The 19,170-nt window shown below is 43.6% G+C and overlaps 2 protein-coding genes and 1 pseudogene across 27 annotated transcripts in view; all 3 read right to left on the bottom strand.

Moving 5' to 3' along the window:
- The window catches only part of STRIP2 (striatin interacting protein 2), a 43,679-nt gene extending 41,602 nt beyond the window's left edge, over window positions 1-2,077 (bottom strand). For 2 of the 4 annotated variants that reach the window (XM_070616579.1, XM_070616580.1), the window contains exon 1: window positions 1,875-2,072. In XM_070616579.1, coding sequence (XP_070472680.1) covers window positions 1,875-1,954 — 80 coding nt within the window. In that variant the 5' untranslated portion in view covers window positions 1,955-2,072. Of the gene's footprint in view, window positions 1-1,874 lie in introns of all 4 variants that reach the window. The other 2 variants (XM_070616582.1, XM_070616581.1) reach the window with 2 other exon arrangements.
- Window positions 2,078-5,764: 3,687 nt separating this feature from the next.
- The window catches only part of AHCYL2 (adenosylhomocysteinase like 2), a 168,791-nt gene continuing 155,385 nt past the window's right edge, over window positions 5,765-19,170 (bottom strand). For 22 of the 23 annotated variants that reach the window (XM_070616573.1, XM_070616562.1, XM_070616569.1 and 19 more), the window contains 5 exons: window positions 13,244-13,342; window positions 11,492-11,560; window positions 11,290-11,368; window positions 9,477-9,597; window positions 5,765-8,825 (listed from right to left, as the gene is read on the bottom strand). In XM_070616573.1, the coding sequence (XP_070472674.1) occupies window positions 8,819-8,825; window positions 9,477-9,597; window positions 11,290-11,368; window positions 11,492-11,560; window positions 13,244-13,342 (375 nt within the window). In that variant the 3' untranslated portion in view covers window positions 5,765-8,818. Of the gene's footprint in view, window positions 8,826-9,476; window positions 9,598-11,289; window positions 11,369-11,491; window positions 11,561-13,243; window positions 13,343-13,468; window positions 13,601-19,170 lie in introns of all 23 variants that reach the window. The other variant, XR_011539259.1, reaches the window with a different exon arrangement.
- On the bottom strand, window positions 14,820-18,148 carry LOC103546479 (ATP synthase subunit g, mitochondrial pseudogene; annotated as a pseudogene).

Raw genomic sequence — 19,170 nt, 5'->3', positions numbered from 1 at the left:
CAGACAATCAGGAGGTAAACTGCAGTGCTGGTGGAAAGCTCTGAGCCTCCGGATACTGAACTCACTGTCAAAAGTAAAGTACAATCAGAGCTTTTTCCTGAAGGAAGACTTGATAGGTAGGGAAAAGGCCTCCTACTTCTGGAGTTTTAATTCCCCTACAGAACATATCATTCTGAAATTATTTTATTTACTCGCATATACGCTGTCTCTCCACCCTAACTAGAATGTTACCTCCACAAGGTAAAGACCTTGTCTTGCTCACTGCTATACCCCTAGCACCTAAAACAGTGCCGGGCATAGAGAAAGGACCCAATAATTGTTATATTAACGAAGCAGTCATTCCCCTGGCCCCCAAAAACATTTGAGCAAGAACAACGTCCCTATGGGGGAAGAAGGCATAGGGTGCCCTAAAAGGCCAGATTCACACTGAGGCAGGGAGGGACGTGAGGCAGTGAATAGAACCCTCAGCTAGCATGACAGGAGTGCTGAGCTCTGCCTCTGAAAGGTGGTGCGACTTTGGGCCAGTCTTTTCACCTCCTCCACTTCTCCTCTTTTAAAAAACGGGATGGATTCCTACTCGTTTGTATCAAAATGGCAAGCATACACGAGATCCCTTTGGAAACTGTGAAATAGTATTCAAACGGTAAACTGTGCACTGGGAGTCTAAGACCTGCCTTCTAGTACCAGCTCTGCCCCTGGATGATGATGATGATGATGATACAGAACTAACAGCCACCAGGTATTGACCAATTACACGCACTGTGCCTGCACTGAATTAAATATTTTACACTGACCTTGTCCCAACCTTCTGAGGCAGGTAGTGTTAACCTCATTTTACAGACGAAAAAACTGGAGCTCAGAGAGATTTGGCAATTTGCCAAAAGTCACAGAGCGCAAATGGTAGGTAGGCCTGTGACTCAAAACCCGGTCTGAGCGACCTCAAAGCTTTGTGCTCCCGGCCACCATGCCAGCGGCATGATATCGGGGGAGCTACCTCCGTCTCTTACTTCTGTCAAAGAAAGGGCTAAAACCAGATGATCTCCACAGACCCTTCCAGACCGGACATTTTGTGGTCTGTTCTGATCGCGCTCAGAGCCACATCTACTCTTGGCTGGTTGGTGGAAACGGGCTGGATGCGGGGGTGGGGGAGTGATAATTCACCCCCTTCACCTTCCTTGTTAGGACTTCTTTTCAAAAGAAGAGGCGGCGACCCGAACCTTCACACTCCCGCCCGCGGGGCTGCATCCTGGCACAGCCGCATCCACTCCCGCCTGCACCGCCCCAGCCCGAACCCCGTCTATGAACCCGCACAGGTAGGGGTCCTGATGGCCGCGGAAGGCGCTCCCGAAACGACCGGCCGACTCACCGGCGCGCCGGCCGGGCAGGAGTCACGCGGCACGTCCGGATGCCCCGAGGGCCGCGGGGGGCGCGGGCGGGCGCTGCCCCCACGCCGGGCCTCGTCCCCGCGGCCGGGCTCCGGCCTCCCACCCCTCAGGCCGGTGCCTCAACCTCCCCGCGCCTGTTTCCTCCTCTGAAAATCGGAGACGCGAGTCCCCACTAGAACGGGCTGCAGCGATTAAGAGGCAAACATCTGAAAAGTATCTGGGACGCTCGATCTCGCGCTCCCTTCGCGCCCCTAGAGCGGAGGCCAGAGGGCTAGCCAGCCCCGGCCCACGGCAGGAGACGGGCGGAGACGCGGCACGGGCTGCAGAGCCCAGGTCCAGGCTGCGGCGGACCCCGCAGGGACCGGCTCCGGGGGGCGGCCCGGGAAGCGCCGGGGGCTCCGGGCGGGGGACGCGGCCGAATCACCTCAGCCGCCGCTTCCCGCCCGCGGGCGTCTCCCGGCACCCCCCAAAGCTCTCCGGGCTCCTCACCTCCGACTCGCGCCGCTGACTTCTGAACGCTTCCCGGCCCTTAGGCGCCGCCTGCTTCCCTTTGCCGTTGCCGTTGCCATCGGCGGGCGGGCTCCCGGCCCCGGGCGCCGCGGGGTCCTCCATGCGGCCCGGCTCAGCCGTTGCCCTCAGCCGCTCCGCGCTCTCTGTCCCGGGCGACCCAGCCGCGGCGCGCCGGGAGCCGGGCCCCGCCCCCTCCACAGCTATTGGCTGCGACCGCTGCCCGCAGCCCCGCCCCACGGCGCGATTGGCGGTTCGACCGCTCCGCGCGGGACTAGGAGGAGGTGGGGCTCATTCAAGGGATTTTTTTTCTTTCTTTCTTTCCTTTTTTTTTCTCTAAGTACTGCGGCGTTGCTGGTAGCAGTATCCTCTTGGGTTGGCTATCCGCTCCACCTCCCGAATTCTGGGCTTTGAGCTCAGGCGGGTTATCGATTTGCTTCTCACTCGGTGTGCCTCAGCCCTCACCCCCTCCTAAACAGCGACCTTTTCGGGGACCTCTCTCTCGGCCTCCTGCTCCACTGCAGTCTCCGTTTCCCCTTTACCACAGACCTCCATCCCCGCTCCTGCAGGGAAGGGATGGCACCACCGGGGGGCCAGGCACACCGCAGGAAACGAGGGACTCGCTGTCTCTGAAAGCTGTGATTTCTGAAGAGATTTCATCCCTCGCGGAATGAGGGCTTGGCTGGGAGACTGGGGGCTGAGAGGTGGGGTGGGGCGTTTTTATTTCTCTGAGACTGCTGGTGCCCTTCAGGGCTGCTCCTGGTCATCTGCCTTTCTCTGCTGGAGGGGGGCACCTTCCTCATGGTGGGAGCTAGAGAGTAAATGTTGAATGGAGGGCAAGTCCCCAACCCACCTGCTCCACAGTCCGTTCCTTCATTCCTCTAAAGATCCTTCCTAAGGGCTCAGCGTTACCTGGGGCAAACGAGCCTCTGTGGTCTGCCCGCTCCGGAATTTATCTCAAAAACAGTGTACAGTAAATATTTAGGCAGTCTGGGTTGGTAATAGAAGCCCCAAACAAGCAGCCTGAGGGGAGTGAGGGACCAAATGGGTAGGAGCGGGGGAATAATGTTGAACTGCTTTGTTCCAGGCATTGCACTAGACACTTTCCAGATATCCTACCATACCTCTCTCTGACAGGTTGTTTTCACTAATCCAATATTACTGCAGAGGAAACCAGGACGCACAGAGATTCATTACTCCTTCCAGTTCCCGAGGTATCACCTATTTTTCTCAGTGTCTGCATATGCAGTTCCCTCTGGAGAGAACTTTGTTCTTCTCTTGGCTAACCTCTGTTCTTCCTTAAAGATTATATTTAGTCATCACGTCCTCCTCCAGAAAGCCTTCCTTTTGATCCTCCTTAACCTACTCCCACAACCACAACCTAACCCACAACCACAACCCAACCCATAACCACAAGGTGTGTTGGCATCATGTCAAGTCTGCCTGGATCCAAAATTCTTATATTTTCTACTATATCCCCAAAGTTGGAGGCCCAAAGGAATTACTACCCCTTTCTAAATCTTAGGAACACCTCTGTCCCTTTCTTAACCATCTCTCTCCCTCACACTTTCCTCTGCTAGTCTGTAGGTGACAGATCAAGACGGAGTTGAGAGAGAGAAGGGGAGAGGGCACTCCTTGAAGCTTTCTGAGTTCCTTTCTCTCCCTGATTCCCAACATCTCCTTATTGTACCCACCCACCATTTTCCCTTTCCTCTCCCATTCCCATTCCCACCACCCAACCTGGAAATATGCTCCTTGAAAGCAGGGCCAAGTTTTGTTCATTTTTGTACACCTTCATGTATATATATTTAAAACAGAGTTTCTGTACTATTGACTGAAAAATAATTTGTTGTAGGGGGTTGTCTTGCGTGTTGTAGGATGTTTAGTAGAATTCATGGCCTCTCCTCACCAGATGCCAGTAGTACTCTTGCCCTAGTTGTGACAACCAAAAATGTCTCCAGATATTGCAAAATGTCCCCTGGGGGGGCAAAATCTTCTGGAGTTGAGAGCCACTATTTTAAGAGAATTGAATTGATATGAATTTCCAAGAAAGTTCCTGGCTCAAGGCCTAAACTATTTGATTTTGGAACTTTTTTCAGGGTATAATTTGTTAAACTCTTAAAGATTCATACTCTACTTTAAAATTCACAACCCACGCCTAGCTCATCACTGCTTCAGTGTGGTAAACCTGCCACAGCACAGCCTATTGGGGTTTCTTAATAAAAGAATTAATTATTCTACCTCCCCTCTTCCCAATACCTCTCCTCCTAAGCAGGCAGAGCCCTAGAATTGACTGGCCCAGAAATTCATATTTTCTTTTGTAAGCCTAGGCAATCATCAGGCTCTCCAACAGTGGTGGCAGACAGGAGTGGCCAGTTTTGTTCCTTTTCCAGCCTATCCCTAGGGCAAAGAGAGCAGAGCGATCTTCAACTGGGAGTAGGCTTGAGGACAGCTCTCAAGTCCTCTCTGGCCTCGACGTAAAGCCAATTGCTGAGCCTAGAGCTCCATCTGGCTTCACTTTCAGAGAAGCAGTTTGAAAAACTGGTGTTATGGAGATTGCAAAGAATCAACATGAGAAGAGATCTCAATCCCAGCAGAATGGGAGACAGTAAAGATCAGACATCTATCTGCTCAGTATAGGCTTCAACTTTCAGAGCTTGTCATAAGGAAGAAGATACTTGGAAACAACTCCTGGAAGATGTAACAATAAACCACAGATTAACTGAAAACTTTGAAACTACAGGCCATGGAGTTGGCACACAATTTCTTTGAGCTTATTTGTAAACAAGAAGTGACAGTCATCAATACTATTGACTACAGAGGCACCCATAAATATACCCGGGAGCTGATTAGTCAGGGCTGGTCTACAAGTTTTTCCATTTTGCAGAGATGGCTCCAGTGCTGAGCCTACACTACCTACACCACCACTTTCCCTTGTCCCAAAACTCAGGTATTCTGAAGCTGCTGGTAGAGGACTGGAGGTATAAATAGGTATAGTTACAAGGACTGAACATCCCTTTTCCCCCATAAGTACTCTACTTAAACCACAGTCAGATAGATGATTAAGTAGATAGTAACTGGTATGGAGACAGCTTAACAATAAGATGCAGGAAGCCTTAAAATACCTAGTTTTCAAGGATATTGGGCAGCCAGAATAATGTAGTACAAACAGGGTAGAATACCCCTCTCTCTGCATCCAGGGCACATGTGTGTGTAATGAGGCCATGGAGGCTGTAGGGCCCTACACTGAGACAAGGAATTGTCTCACTTCTTTGTTGCATCTTGCCTACAGATGTAGAACTAGTTCAGGTCGTCAACTAAAGAAAGCGGCTATCAGAAAGCTACTAAAAAATGGCTATTCTCGTAGTAGTTGAGAAGGAACAGGCAGTTGAACACATCCTCTGGTTACCGATTTAGTCAGGCAAAACCTGACAAATCTCTGCAATTCATTTCTTTCTTCTCTTTGGTTGGATGTAGTCAGGCCCTGGGTTTTGGGTCCTTTGATAGCAAAACATAGCTTCCTGTGCTCTCCAGTTAAGGGCAGCACACAGAGGGCTTGGGGGACCTAAAAACAGGCTTTAGTTTCTCTGCCTTAAACCTATACTTCTCAACTCCCCAGGGTGGTGGTTCTGAGAAAGCAGATTCTTTACCCACATAACTGGTGGGTGGGGGAGTGGGGGATATTTATTAGTGGAATGGCCCACCATGGAATAAGGATCTCAAGGCTAAAGCCACTCAAACATGCCTATTAGCAACTACTTCAGCTTTTCACATCCTTGCCCTGCAGCAGGCTCTTCGGCCTGTTGCCCAGAAACCTCTCTCATCTCTGGATTCCTAGTTAACAGAAGCAAGGAATAATGTCAAGACAAGAATCCATTTTAAGAATATTTTATTTATCTTTTGAGATTACATAGTCATTATTGCTGATCTAACCAATCACTTAGACATAAAGATTTCCAAGAACCTCTCAGAAATGGTGATCCTTAGAGGTTTTATTTCCTTTCAATAAGATGACAATGAGAACTAGATTTATTTATATATATATATATGTGTGTGTATGTATATATATAGTTTAGAACTTGTCCACATATAATTTGCTGGTGTTGCCTATTTTCTTTCCATAATTTTCCTTTATTAAAAAAGCTTAATGCAACAATGCATTTTGATTTCTTTTTTAAAACCATGACACAGTTAGTTAATTTTGAAAAACCACAGGAGCAGCAATTTCAGATCTGTTCAGAGAAAAGCCAAGCAGCAAAAAAGCTTTGCAGGAGTATGTGGCCCTGGGGAGCCGTGCTCATATGGGAGGGTAGGAGGGCAGAAGGAAGGTAGACCAGATCTCTTTTTTTTTTTTTTTTACTGAGAAAAAGAAAACTGAGTATTTCCATTAAGAAGGCAAAAAGACCTTGAAAACTAGCACAAATTCATTGTAGAGAAAATGGTAAGTATCCTCACAGGCCAGGGCCACATACAAAGAGATAATCAGTCTTCTTCCTCATGCTTCTAGACACATAGGATGCATCTAAGGTGAGAGCTTAAGGAAAGAAGACACATTTGTTGTGATTCCAAGGATAGAGGGAATAATGACCAAATTCCAACACTAAGGTAGAACCCAAATACTCAGGAGACCTGGGCCTCCTTGTTCTTAATGGTTGATGACACAGGGCCCCCAGAGAGAAAGGAAGAGAGATCATCTGAAACTCAGAGGCAAATACCTCACCATGGGTAGCAACACTGGCAATCTAATCTAGAAGCCCAATGTGGCTCCTTTTTTATTTGGAATAGGTCTCTTCACTATAGCAAGGCAGAATGTGCACTGTCAGGATAAGCACATAGTAAGCTCCATAGAGAGCCAGCCTTTTCTGAGAAGCAGCAGGTTATGATTTTTGGCCTAAGAATGTAATAGGCTAGAGTCTAGAGATCTGCCTAGTAGACTCTGCTCTGGATATAAAATGAGGTACAAAAATCTGAATCTTTTCCTAAAGGAATCCAATTAGTTAATAAAAAAATTAGAACTGGTTAGGCAAAAGAAAGAACTGAGTGGCCTAGCAGAATTTTCAGCATTTATGATCTTCTTCATGAAAGCATATAGCCATGTATATGGCACTTTTCCAGTATTTGCTAAGACATAACATATGGCCTCTGAGTAACCAAACTCTATGGGCTGAGCCTATATACTGTATTGAATGAGGCAAATAACCATTTGCCCAAGGTCCATCTCACTACCTCCAAAAGGAAGGTCACTTCCAGACTAGCTCTGAGGGTATATGTGAAGACCAGGGCAAGTTGAAGAAGGTGGCTGGAGGGGAGGAGAATCAGAGTGGGAAGATTACAGTGATCCTGGGTGGTCTGGTGGTTACCTTGAGTCATCTTGGTCTTGACACTTTGAGGCAGACCAGCATACGAAAAAAATGGGAAAACAAACAAACTTGAGAGTGTTAAAGAGGGTTGGCAGGAAGAAAAGGGACTCATTTCATCCAAGATTCCTAGGGCCATTCCAGACTCTAACTCTCAGAGTCAATCTGGTCACAATGGAAACCTTAAGACTAACAGGTCAGTCTCCAAATGAATCCAACTCTCAGGTGGGACATAAAATTTCAGGCTGCTCACATTACTAACTTTTTATAATGTTAGAGTTAAGAAACTACGTGTGAAATATAGAATCCTAAGATGGAAGAGGCCAGAACATAAAAACATATACCAGCAGAGAGGAAAGCCCAAAGACTAAATTGCAGAGACATTAGATCTGAGTTTCATTAATGGCAATGGCCAAAGGAATGAATGTCTAATGAGGTTCAAACTAGTTAAACTAGCTTTGATCATCTGGACACAGTTTACACTGTCATCTCTGTACAGCTTAGCCAGTTAAGCTGCAAAGCCCCTTCCCAGGAGACAGATAAATACATTCCTCTTCTTTAGAGTGTCAAGCTGTGGACCTGAAAGATCTGTCCCATTTCCGAAGCCCTACTGCCCCAAATCCTTTGGAAAGTATATCTTTCCCTGCTCAGTTTCAGAAGTAGTTGTAGGCAATAAGAGGAAGTTTCAGGAAGCAATGTTTCACAATAAGTCCTCCTTTTCTGAGGCAGTTCCAATCTGGAGGGAGCTTCCTGGGGAACTATCCAGTTAAATGACAAAGAAGTAAAACTACGGGCCAAAGTGGGGTTGGCCCCCACTTCCTGAGTAGAAGTTAGTTGGGTTAGAAAGACAGCAAAACAAATGCCTGACAAACACCAGAGCTGCTTAGGAAACAACAGAGGCACAATTCCTCTTGGAACCAGAAAGTGTTAAAATAGACATAAATATTTAAGGAGAAGAAAGGAATCCTGGGTAAAGAAAGAGACTCCCAGTAAGCACAAGCACAGCCAAGTTCTTGGTGTAGCTTGCCAAAATCAAAACACTCCTTCCTTCCTAGCCATTTTATAAAGAAGGCAGTGATAGTGATGGTCAAGGCTGGGAACCCAGGCCATGTAAATTTAGTAACTTCCAAAAGGCCTCACCTGTGGAAGGGCCAAAGCTGAGAAAGGCAGCAGATGCTGAAAATTTATTCCAGAAAACCCCAAGGAACAAGGAATCTGGAATCCCTGAACTAACTCCTGAGCTTGGACAAGAGAAAAATGACCATTGCTGAGGATTCAGAGTCAATGGGGAATGTGCAAAAGATGCACTGGGAATTGTTACCCCATTTCTTTCCTTCTTCAGCCTGTCCTCTGTGGCTCTCACAGCCCTCAGAGCAGTAACCACACTCTGGGCCAAGGTGACAGGCACAGGATTCTAGATTTTAATAAATAAATAACCTAACATATAGAGTGAGCACGGCAGGCAGCTGATTAGAGAAGCAGCTTGCTGGGTTCTTTCCCGTATAGGAGTGGAGAAAAGACTTGAGAGTTCTATTCCTTAAAACTTCTTCTGGCTTGAGTTACAGGAACTTAATACCTGGAGGGAAAAAGAAAGACGAGACTGTGATGTTATCAGCTTGTGGGGATGCTGGGACACGAAGGGCCTGCCTAAAGGTGTAACAGGCAGGCAGGGACTTTACTGGAGTGTACGGTGAGGGTAGATAGTTGTGATGCTTTTTCACATCAGTGAAAAAGGCCAGTATTTCTTCATAAAGGGGTAATAATCATTATCAAGAGGGTGAAATGGAGGGGCTGGCCCCGTGGCTGAGTGGTTAAGTTCGTGCGCTCCACTGCAGGCAGCCCAGTGTTTTGTTGGTTTGAATCCTGGGCGTGGACATGGTACTGCTCATCAAACCACGCCGAGGCAGCGTCCCACATGCCAAAACTAGAAGGACCCACAATGAAGAATATACAACTATGTACCGGGGGGCTTTGGGGAGAAAAAGGAAAAAAAATAAAATCTTTAAAAAAAAAAAAAGAGGGTGAAATGGAGAAAGGCAAATTCAGGAAGGGAATACTACTTAATATCTGGAGAAGGTCTCAAGGAGTCCTTTGGGTGTGGTAGTGAGGGGGAGAGGGTTTAGTTTTCTGAGTTCATGTAAATATGGTGATGGATGCAAAGACCAATTCCAGTGCAGGAAGCTCTTCACTACCCAGCCTTCCCTATTTTCTGAGGAGCCCAAAGCACCTGTAGTAATTAGGCTTGAAGGGCCCATTCTTGTTGAGTCCCAGATACTTGGCCTGTTCATCTGTCAGCTCTGTCAGGTGGGCATCAAAGGTGGGCAGGTGTAGGCTCGCCACATACTCATCTGGAACAGACCACAGAAGTCCTGCTATAAGCATTCATGCCTCTTGCCTGGCTATTCTTTCCAGGCTAGGCCTTAAAAAGTCAGAAGACGCCATCCAATTCTTGGAGGTAAATGAAAAATGCTCAACTTTTGCCTATTGGTCCTCAATTCTGAGGAATGGTTGCTTGAGCCTCAAGCCCAGTGCTTTTCAAAGCCATAACATTTCTTCCTCACAAGCCGTTTCAGCCTTGAACCTTTCCTTCTCTTTAGAAAGGTGAGGGAGAAATGAAAGAAGCAATAAGCCTTAGAGTCTAAACGAAAGGATGGGACAGCAGGAGGACTAAAAGATGGGAAGTTCCAGCATTGGTTCTGCCTTGGCCTCTATGCTTGGGGTCACTCAGAAAAACTAACACCTTGGGAAATCTGAAAGAAATGACTAACAAGGATATTACACCATTTGTTTGGCTTTTAGTACCTCAGTTCTTACGGGTTTCTGTTTACATTCTCTTACCTGAATATATACTACTTATTCAGAATTTTATGTTATTTCCTATGTATTTGTTTGCTTTCCCTAACTTCATTATACATCCAGTCAGAATACGCACTGTTCTATTTCTTTTACATCCTTCCAAAGGATATATTAAAGGGAAAATAAGTCAATTTCTAATAGTTGCTATGCATCTAGTGCTAAAGCAAAACAAAATCAGAAGGTGATTTATTCCCTGATCTTTGCCTCAGGAGTTTACAAATGCCCTGTATCAGTTCAGGTGCTGGAGGCAGGTTCTTTAAAAATTTAAGATAGTTTAATGTTTCTCTTATCAGCCAGCCCTGGTGGTGTGGTGGTTCAGATTCGGCGCTCTCATCACCATGGCCTGATTTCATTTCTCAGGCAGGGACCCACACCACTCAACTGTCGGTTGTTGTACTGTGGCAGCTGTGTGTTGCTAGGATGCTGGAAGCCATGATGCTGGTATTTCAAATACCAGCAGGGTCACCCATGGTAGACAGGTTTCAGTGGGGTTTCCAGACTAAGACAGACTAGAAAGAAGGCCCTGGCCACCCACTTGAAAAAACTGGCCATGAAAACGCTATGAACAGCAGCAGAACATTATCTGATATAGCACTGGAAGATGAGAGGATGGTGCAAAAAGAGAGAAAAGCGTTCTGCTCTGCTGTACACAGGGTCACTAGGAGTCAGAATCTACTCCATGGCACTAACAACAAAATGTTTCTCTTATACAAAACACCCATATAACTAAACTTTCAAAAGAAGCTAGTCAGAGTCTTTCTTTGGCCTGAAACAATGGGGTCAGAGTTAGAAGATGCAGTCTTGCCTGGTCTGAGAAAAGTTTGGTAGGGGCTATTTAGCAGCCTAGAGTTAGATGTCACAAGGTAGGAAATGATTCCTGTCTGTCGGGAGAAGACTTTTTTCTCCTTTGAGATTCTTGCATACAAGATACTTTAAGAGAGAAAATCCTTAAAATTCACAGGCAGGTAAACTAAATCACAGCAAAATGTCATGACTTCACAAAAGCAACCCATGTGGAAAACTTGATAAATCAACTGGGAATGGAACCTAGGAATCTTAGCCACTACTTTACAAGATAAAGACATCTTTTTCTTTCCATAAGAAATATAATGCCCCTAAACTTCATTTAGCCTCTAACTCTGAACTACTTTGGTAAGGATGGTCATGGAAGAATGCATGCTTACCCATTTTCTTGGGCAACAGGTAGACATCCTGCTTATAGCGACCCTCAGGAGCATTGTAAAGCTCTATCAAGGCAAGAGCCTAGAAAAGCAGAGAGATGGATGCTGACATGCCATTCACAGCAGTCTACCCCATTATCAGGTGAAACCCTGATGGTCTAATGACCCTCTCGAGCCCACTGCTTTCCCATTCTGGAGGGCTTACCTGAGTAGTAGCAGTGATTGAGAGCACAAATGTAGGCACTGTGGAGCAGCTTAGGTTCAGCAGACGGCCCTAGAGAGGAAGAGTTAAGACACAAATGGGTTAGGACAAAGACTGGCCTTTGAGAAATGAGGGAAGAGCCCAACTGCCATTTTCCAAACACTTTCCAACTAACATTGATGGAAAAGTAGGTGTTCAATTAATAGGAATTAATTGATTGACATTTAAGTGAAAATATATTCTTGAAAAATTTGATTAAGGTAATAATATAAAAGATCTCTGGGATTATGTAAAAAGGAACAGAGACATGTGATACTGAGGCTTATGCCAAGGAAGGATATATTTCTCCTCAATTTTATACTTTCTACTGCAGAACACCTTCCTTCTGAGGTATCAGCATTTCTTTGAAAGACTGTCCTAAACAAGGATCTAGTCAAATCCAAGGACAATCTCTCCAGATTGTGAGGGGAGATATTTTTGGACTTAGGAAGCTGTGATGACTTCTCTGCTTCCTCCTCAATTTGGTTCTTCTGAATTCAGGGATAGCCTTTTATTTCTAGTGGGTGCTTCAGAAAGTACAAGAACTAGAAACTATCTCCAATGCCATCCTTTCCTACTTTGTTTTCTAGGAAGCTTGACTACCTTTTTTGCTCAACCATAGTAGCCAAAAACAACTGTGGTCTGTGGTGCTTGCTTTTTTCACCAGTGTTACTAGATGGGACCTCCCAAGGCAACTAGAAATAAGTCACCAGATAGCTGGCTGACATCAAAGCAATTAATGAATATTTAGCAACGTGTCCATCCCCTCCTCGTACACACTACTTTCTTGTGAAGAAATAATTCACTTCCTTTACAGATGCCCTAAAGTACTTGAGAAGGTGAGATAAGGTGAGGAAAGGTGAAGAGAACAGTAAGATACTCAAACATAAATTTAAGGGCCCCTAGATGAACAGTACATCTTTTACTTTTCATATTTCCTTAATTAAAAAAAAAAAAAAGGAAAGAAAGCTGCCTGAAAATCAAAACGCCAGAAAAGTATTATTATTGTCCTTTTTATTTTGGTATCTTTTCTTGAAGAAGAGAAAGTGTCAAGGTAAGAACAGGGGGCATCATTATAGCTGTGAGGAATCTAGGGCTAGGGAAGAGAAGCTTTCAAGAAAGGGAAAGTGGCTAAACATTGACTTGGAAGGCTAAGTGGAATGAAAGTCAAGAGTTAATTCTGAGCTAGAAGACGCCAGGATGGGGAAATAGCGACCACACAATCAATATACAGCGAGGTACCTACTACATGTCTGGCTCAATTCAGGGGAATGGACACTCAAAAACAGGAAACCTATCAGCAAAGACATGACCTTCCTAGAGCTTGCCTAAGATAGTCTTAGTTACAGTCAGGAATATCTACTTTGTGCTTACTGATTAAGCCATCCCACAAATGACATTATCTCTTTGTAAGCATCACTCAAAATGGCATTGGTTCTATCCATTAATTCCTTCCACAGTAATAGTCATTATCTGACTCAAGCTGTAGAATGACATGGAGAGACAGGATAATTGGTGAAAAGTGGGGAACCAAAATAGTTTCTTAATTGCTGAATGAAAAAACCTTTCACAGTTAGATGTAAAATCCATTGGAAAAGTATTTAAACTTGTGCTCGAGAGGAGTTGAAAGTATAAGAGGACATGAGGCGGAAGGGACTTGGGTATTCCGGTCTCTCCTGTCAGGGGTAAATCTCTCTTACCAGCCTCAGGTCTTACCTCTGCCAGCAATACTATCCTCTTGCCATCAGGCCATATTACATGGTCAACCTGGGATCTCACTCGCTCCCAGGTCAGTTCTGGTGTCCGTAGACTCGCCTGGAATACATACAGCAAGCACATCATCAGCCATGCCAAGTCCCACTTTGTGGATGGAAAGATGTTGAACGGAGCCATTTCAAACAGCAAGTTGAAAGGAGCAATCAACATGCCAGATAAGAATACCTGTCCTGGGTTGTTTAGGACTGTTCCATTTCAGGGAATTTAATCTTAGGCCCAGCCAGGGAGGGATCACTCAGGTTGTCATTCCACAACATATACTGTACGCCCACTCTCTGCTGAGCACAGTAAAAGGTGCTATGGGAAATACAAAAGAAACCAAAGGCATGGTTTCTGCCTTCAAAAAGCTCATACTTTAGTTGGGGACACAAAACAATACATATGTGATGGGAAAAAAAGCCTTTAAAATACTTACAAAGCAACATGCAAATAAGTGCAAATTAATACAGTGCAAACTGAATACGTAAGTGCTGAAGACACAGAGAAAAGGAGGAGCAGAGCTGAGTGAGATTAGTTAGAGAAGGCTGAATGTCCCAAACATAGCATGCTGGGGCCCAAGGTTCTGCCCTCATGTCCCATTGTCCCAGGTTCCACCTTCTCAATGATGGTGGTTCACCCTAAAGTTACAGAAGCTTTGTGACCTAAGTGCAAATGTGAGGTAGTCTTTAGAGGAATGCTTAACGGTAGAGTAAAGCTCCCAGTGGCTCACCCTCCTTCCATTTCTGTATATTGTATATTCCGAGAACAAGAGAAGAAATGTTAAGTTTATTAACAGCAGCAATCAAATAACAGTCACAGGGTTTAGACTTAAGGCAGTAACTTCCTTCTTCCAACAGGCAATGCCTAAAATAGAAAGGGAGTCTGCCTTCTAAGACCACCCATTGGCTCAAGTTAGTAAAACTGAGAAGTTCTGCCAAATAGTAGATTTCAGACAAATCAAGAGAAACATTTTAGTTACACAATAATCATTTACTAAGTACATACTATATTCCAGACATTGTAGTAAAGAACACTGCTATACATAAGACTGTGGACTGCTCTACTAGACTGTGAGCTTTTTATGGACAAGGACTGTATCTTCTTTTCATTACCAATCTAATGGGAAATATAGACATAATTATATTTCCATATATTCCACACTGTATCATTGGTCTGGACCATTTCTTTATTAGGTATACAGGAAAGACAAAATTTTTTAAGATGTCAAGTTTCATAAATTGGTTCAACCTTTCTAGAGGGCATTTTAGAAGTAGCTAACAAAATTTTATATGTACCTAATTTTTGACCAATCATTTTTACTTTTAGGGCTCTATCCTATAGAAACACTTGCTCAAGCTCAGAAATATAAGTGCCCAAGCATGTTCAATCCAGCATTATCTGTAACAGCAAAAAAATGTAAATCAACAAGGGAATAGCTAAATAAATTAGGATAATTACACACAATGGAATATTATGCAACTCTAAAAAAAAGATCTATATGTGTTAACGTGGAAACCAATCATTATTGTTAAGTGAAAAAATCAAGTTGCAGAACAATATACAATAACCTCAATTTTGTAAATTTTTTTGACACATCATCTTATTTTATTCAAATACCAGTATGATCACACATGGTCCAAGAACACTCAAATAATAAACCCAATAAAAACAGATGTTAAAGATCGGTCTTCAAATATTATAGCCAATGATGCCTCATTTCCCTATGATCTCACCAACACAAAACCACAACCACACCTCAGTAGCCATCAAAACATTCAGCAGACCTTCCTTAACTGTGAGCTCTTTAAAGCTACCAGTTTGAGCACTACTGACTATTCTTTTCAAGCTCTGAATAGCTGTAGGGATCTCAGCAGGAATTGGAGGAACCGCTCCCGTTGGCATAGTGACAAAATGTGGCCAAATGGCGGCATCAGTAAGTCATAGCAGCATTTTACCAGTGCTGTAGCCTTCTCCAAAAGGTTACAAACTGGGTCACGGTTCTAGGATGGAAAGTCTGTCACCTTGAACAGCAGACTTATAAATTTTTTACTTCTTACTTTAAATACATTTATATTGATTAAAATTTTTAACTAAGCAAGTATTACTTTAAGATTCAAATTTTAAAAACAAATTTTATAAATAATTACTGTAAATAGAATTAAAAAGAATTTAAGCAAACAGACCATTTTGGGAAGTTAAGCATATAGAAGGTAAATCCCTAAGACTTTAGAAATGTCACCACAGAGGGCAATAACCACATAGAGTCGAGAGATACTCCTTGGTGACACTGGCATTTTTTTTATTGAGATGATGGGACTTTAAAGTATTTGAAGTTCTGGGTGTCTCACAAGCCTAATCTTCCAGAGGACAAGGATTCTTGGTGATTGGGAGTCAAGAGCGAACACCATGATAACAAGAGACTCCTGTCTTAGGAAGTATTCCATGGGAAAAAAGATTTGGTGGAATCAAGGAAAGGACACTTCTTATGAACATCATAAAATGATCAGTGCTTAGGAGAGGCAGTTTACCAGGGCACTGGAATGGCTACGATGCAAGCAAAAGACCTGAGGGTCAGTTTAAAATAGGTTTGAAGAGAAATTCGATTAAATTATCTCTAGCACTGTCCAGGCAGCCCAAATAACCTATTAAAGTCTATTTGAGGTGCCAGCCCAGTGGTGTAGTGGTTGAGTTCGACACACTCCACTTCAGCAACGTGGGTTTGGATCCCGGGCACAGACTTACACCTACTCATCAGCCATGCCGTGGTGGCAACCCACATGCAGAATAGAGGAAGAAGGGCACATATGGTAGCTCAGGACCACTCTTCCTTCAAGCAAAAAGAGGAAGATTGGCAACAGGTGTTAGCTCAGGGCCAGTCTTCCTCACCCCACTCCCCTTCCCCCCAAAAAGTCTCTTTGGCAGTTAGACTCCTCAAGAGAAGGGTTTCCTATGGCCAGCATAGTTTTACAGGGATTTCTCTTAAAGACATCCAGTTGTATTTTCTGTGGATTTACAAGCACTAAGCAATCTACCAGGAAAAAGGTTCCCTATGCAGGTTACCTTCCCAAAATAGGTGTACATCCCACTGTAAATTAGCCAGTTATTATACTTGCACAAATAGGTATTATTTGATTTTGAACAGTGCACATAAGTTTTTTTCAGGGAAAAGAACTGTGGTTCCAGTCCCGCAAAATACTGTCAATAGCAAGTCTCAGGTTGTAATTCTTTGGCTGGCAAAAACTTTTAAAGCATGTGTACATAATGGTTTAACCACTTGAATTGTGAAGCTTACAATCATTCAGGCTGTCTATCTGATGCATATGGGTAAGCAGGTCTGTTTTCAAGAGAAAGGAAATATGTGAGAAAAAGACATGGCCAAAGGGCAGCTAAGAGCACAATCCCTATCACAGCTTCCCTAAGTATTCACAGCATTAATAGTTCTCAGAAAAAAATGCAGCTTTCTAAATGACCAACTCTTTTGATGAGCTATTCCTTCCTAAAAATGCAGCAGTCAACATCTCAGGGTCAGGTGAAACTATAAATTCCTACCAAAAAACCCCACCAAATTTTAGATTACTTAAAATATCTGGCTAAAAACTTATGGAATCATTCTCCTTTGCAGTTCCACTGAGTAGACTTATAGTGATTCTCCTCTCTTTCTCACACTCTGCATCCAATCCTTTGAGCAAATCCCATTAGTTACAACCTTCACAATACAGTATAGCACTTCTTATCACCTCCATTGCTTACCCATCTAATCCAACCTACCACCTTCTATCACTGGAAATACTGAAAGAGCCTCCTGTTGTCCTTATGACTACTCAAGCTCCAAAAGTGTCTTCTTTATACAACAGCTAGAGTAATCTTTTAAAACATATGTCAGATTTTGTCAGCCACATGCTCAAAACCTTCCAATGGCTTGCCTGTATCGAGAATAAAATCTAAAGTCCTTACCATCACTTACAAAACTCTATATAACCCACTACCTCTTTGAGCTGCCTCATCCTCATGCCCTTGCCCATCCTGTTCTTGCCACAATGGCATCTTTTCTGTTTCTCAAACACATTATGCACGTTTCTACCTAGGATCTTTTACCTTTTACCATTCTCTCTGAATAGAATGCTCAGATGGCTTGCTCCTTCAATTCATTCAGGTTTTTGTTCAAATGTTATCTCCTTCAAAGACACCTTCCCTGATCACCCTAACTAAAATAACATCCTCAAGTCCTCACCTTGCTGTTTTTCTTCAATACTAGGCACTAACTGACAATAACTATTTGGTTATTGTTTGTCTCCCACACTCGAATATAAGCTCAGGAGAGCAGGCATATTGTTCACTGCTCTTTCTTCAGCCAATTAGTACTCGGCACAGAGCAGAGCAAGTATTCAATACAATTAGGCTAAATAGTGAATGAACATTCTGGTTTCAATAATTAGTTGAGTTTGCTATTTCCTTAAATTTCATTTTACATGCCCTGTGACACTATCATCAAAGGCTGAGTAATTTAACTTTTCCAAAGCCCTTCTAAGCGTCTCCCTTTATGGACCATTTAGTGTAGTCATATACCTTCTACTAAGAAGAACACAAAGACGTTTGAGAGACGGCCTCTTGGCTAGTACCAGCAGCAGATACTGGGGGTATCTAGCAATACCTGCAAAACTAGGTCTAGTCTCAACACAGCAGCCAGGGTGATCCTTTTAAAATAAAAGTTATCCTTTTAAAACAGAAGTTAGATTGTTATAAATCCTACACAGGCTCCCTATTTTTCTCAGAACATAATCAGGAGTTCTTACAATGGCCTATGAGGCCACATAAGATCTGACCCATTACCTCTCTGACCTCATCTTCCACTCCTCCCTGTCCCATGCTCATTCTGCTCCAACCACGCTGCCCTCATTGTTGATCCTCAAACGGACTAGGCACACCCCCACCTTTGAGCATTTGCTCCAGCTGTTCTCTCATCTTGAAATGCTCTTTACCTAAAAATCCACATGGCTAATTCCTTTAGGTCTGCTCAAACATTACCTTCTTCATGAAGCTTATACCTTGATCTCTCTACTTAAAATTACAACCCAGAACTCTTGATTCCCCTTACCATGCTCTGCTGCTTCTTTTTGCTAAAGTGCTTTCACCTTCTAAAAAAAGAAGTAAATTTTACTATTATTATGCTTATTGTCTTTCTTTTCATTAAAATGTAAGCTCCATGAGGGCAGGAATTTTTGCCTGTTTTGTGCAGTGACGCCAAGCATCCAGAACTGCACCTGGCATATAACAATCACACAATAAATACTTATGATTGAAGGTAAAGACTCTCCTGGCTTTTATCCTGAGAGATTACTTATGTCTGGGCTGCCTTTGGAGGAGAGATTACCATCACAATTTGAAGTTAATCTAGAAAGTATGAGGAGATAATAGTACAACATACAGGCAAACAAAACAAAAACCGAACTAGAAATCAAAAAACCTGGATTCTGTGCTCCAATTTTATTTTTGAATCAATGGATATGACTGAACAATGTACTTGACTTCTTAGTTTCCCAACTGAAAATCAGGAATAAGAGTAATGCCTTGTGGGGTGGTCAAGAGGGTGAAATGAGATAAAGTAAAAATGTGAAAATTACATGATTGCATTTGGAATTATTTTTATTTTAGAGTTTCTTGAGGGTTTAGGAGGGAAAATTCCTTCCCCTTTCCCTTACTGAGAAGATTTCTCTTTAGGGCTCAAAGCATGACTATTTCCCTTTAAGCTTTTCCCATGTGGGGGCTCTATAAGCAGATTAATCCATAAAAGGACAATCATGTTCTAGACAGTTTAAGAAATATTAGTATCTTTGATCATTTAGTAAAGGGGCAGTATGGCAAATAAGTGTAACTTAACCAAAAAAACA

Source organism: Equus przewalskii, chromosome 4 (genome assembly GCF_037783145.1).
Source record: "Equus przewalskii isolate Varuska chromosome 4, EquPr2, whole genome shotgun sequence".
Classification (NCBI taxonomy): domain Eukaryota; kingdom Metazoa; phylum Chordata; class Mammalia; order Perissodactyla; family Equidae; genus Equus; species Equus przewalskii.
The sequence above is the reverse complement of the archived record's forward strand: the minus strand, read 5'-3'. Positions and strand labels throughout refer to the sequence as shown.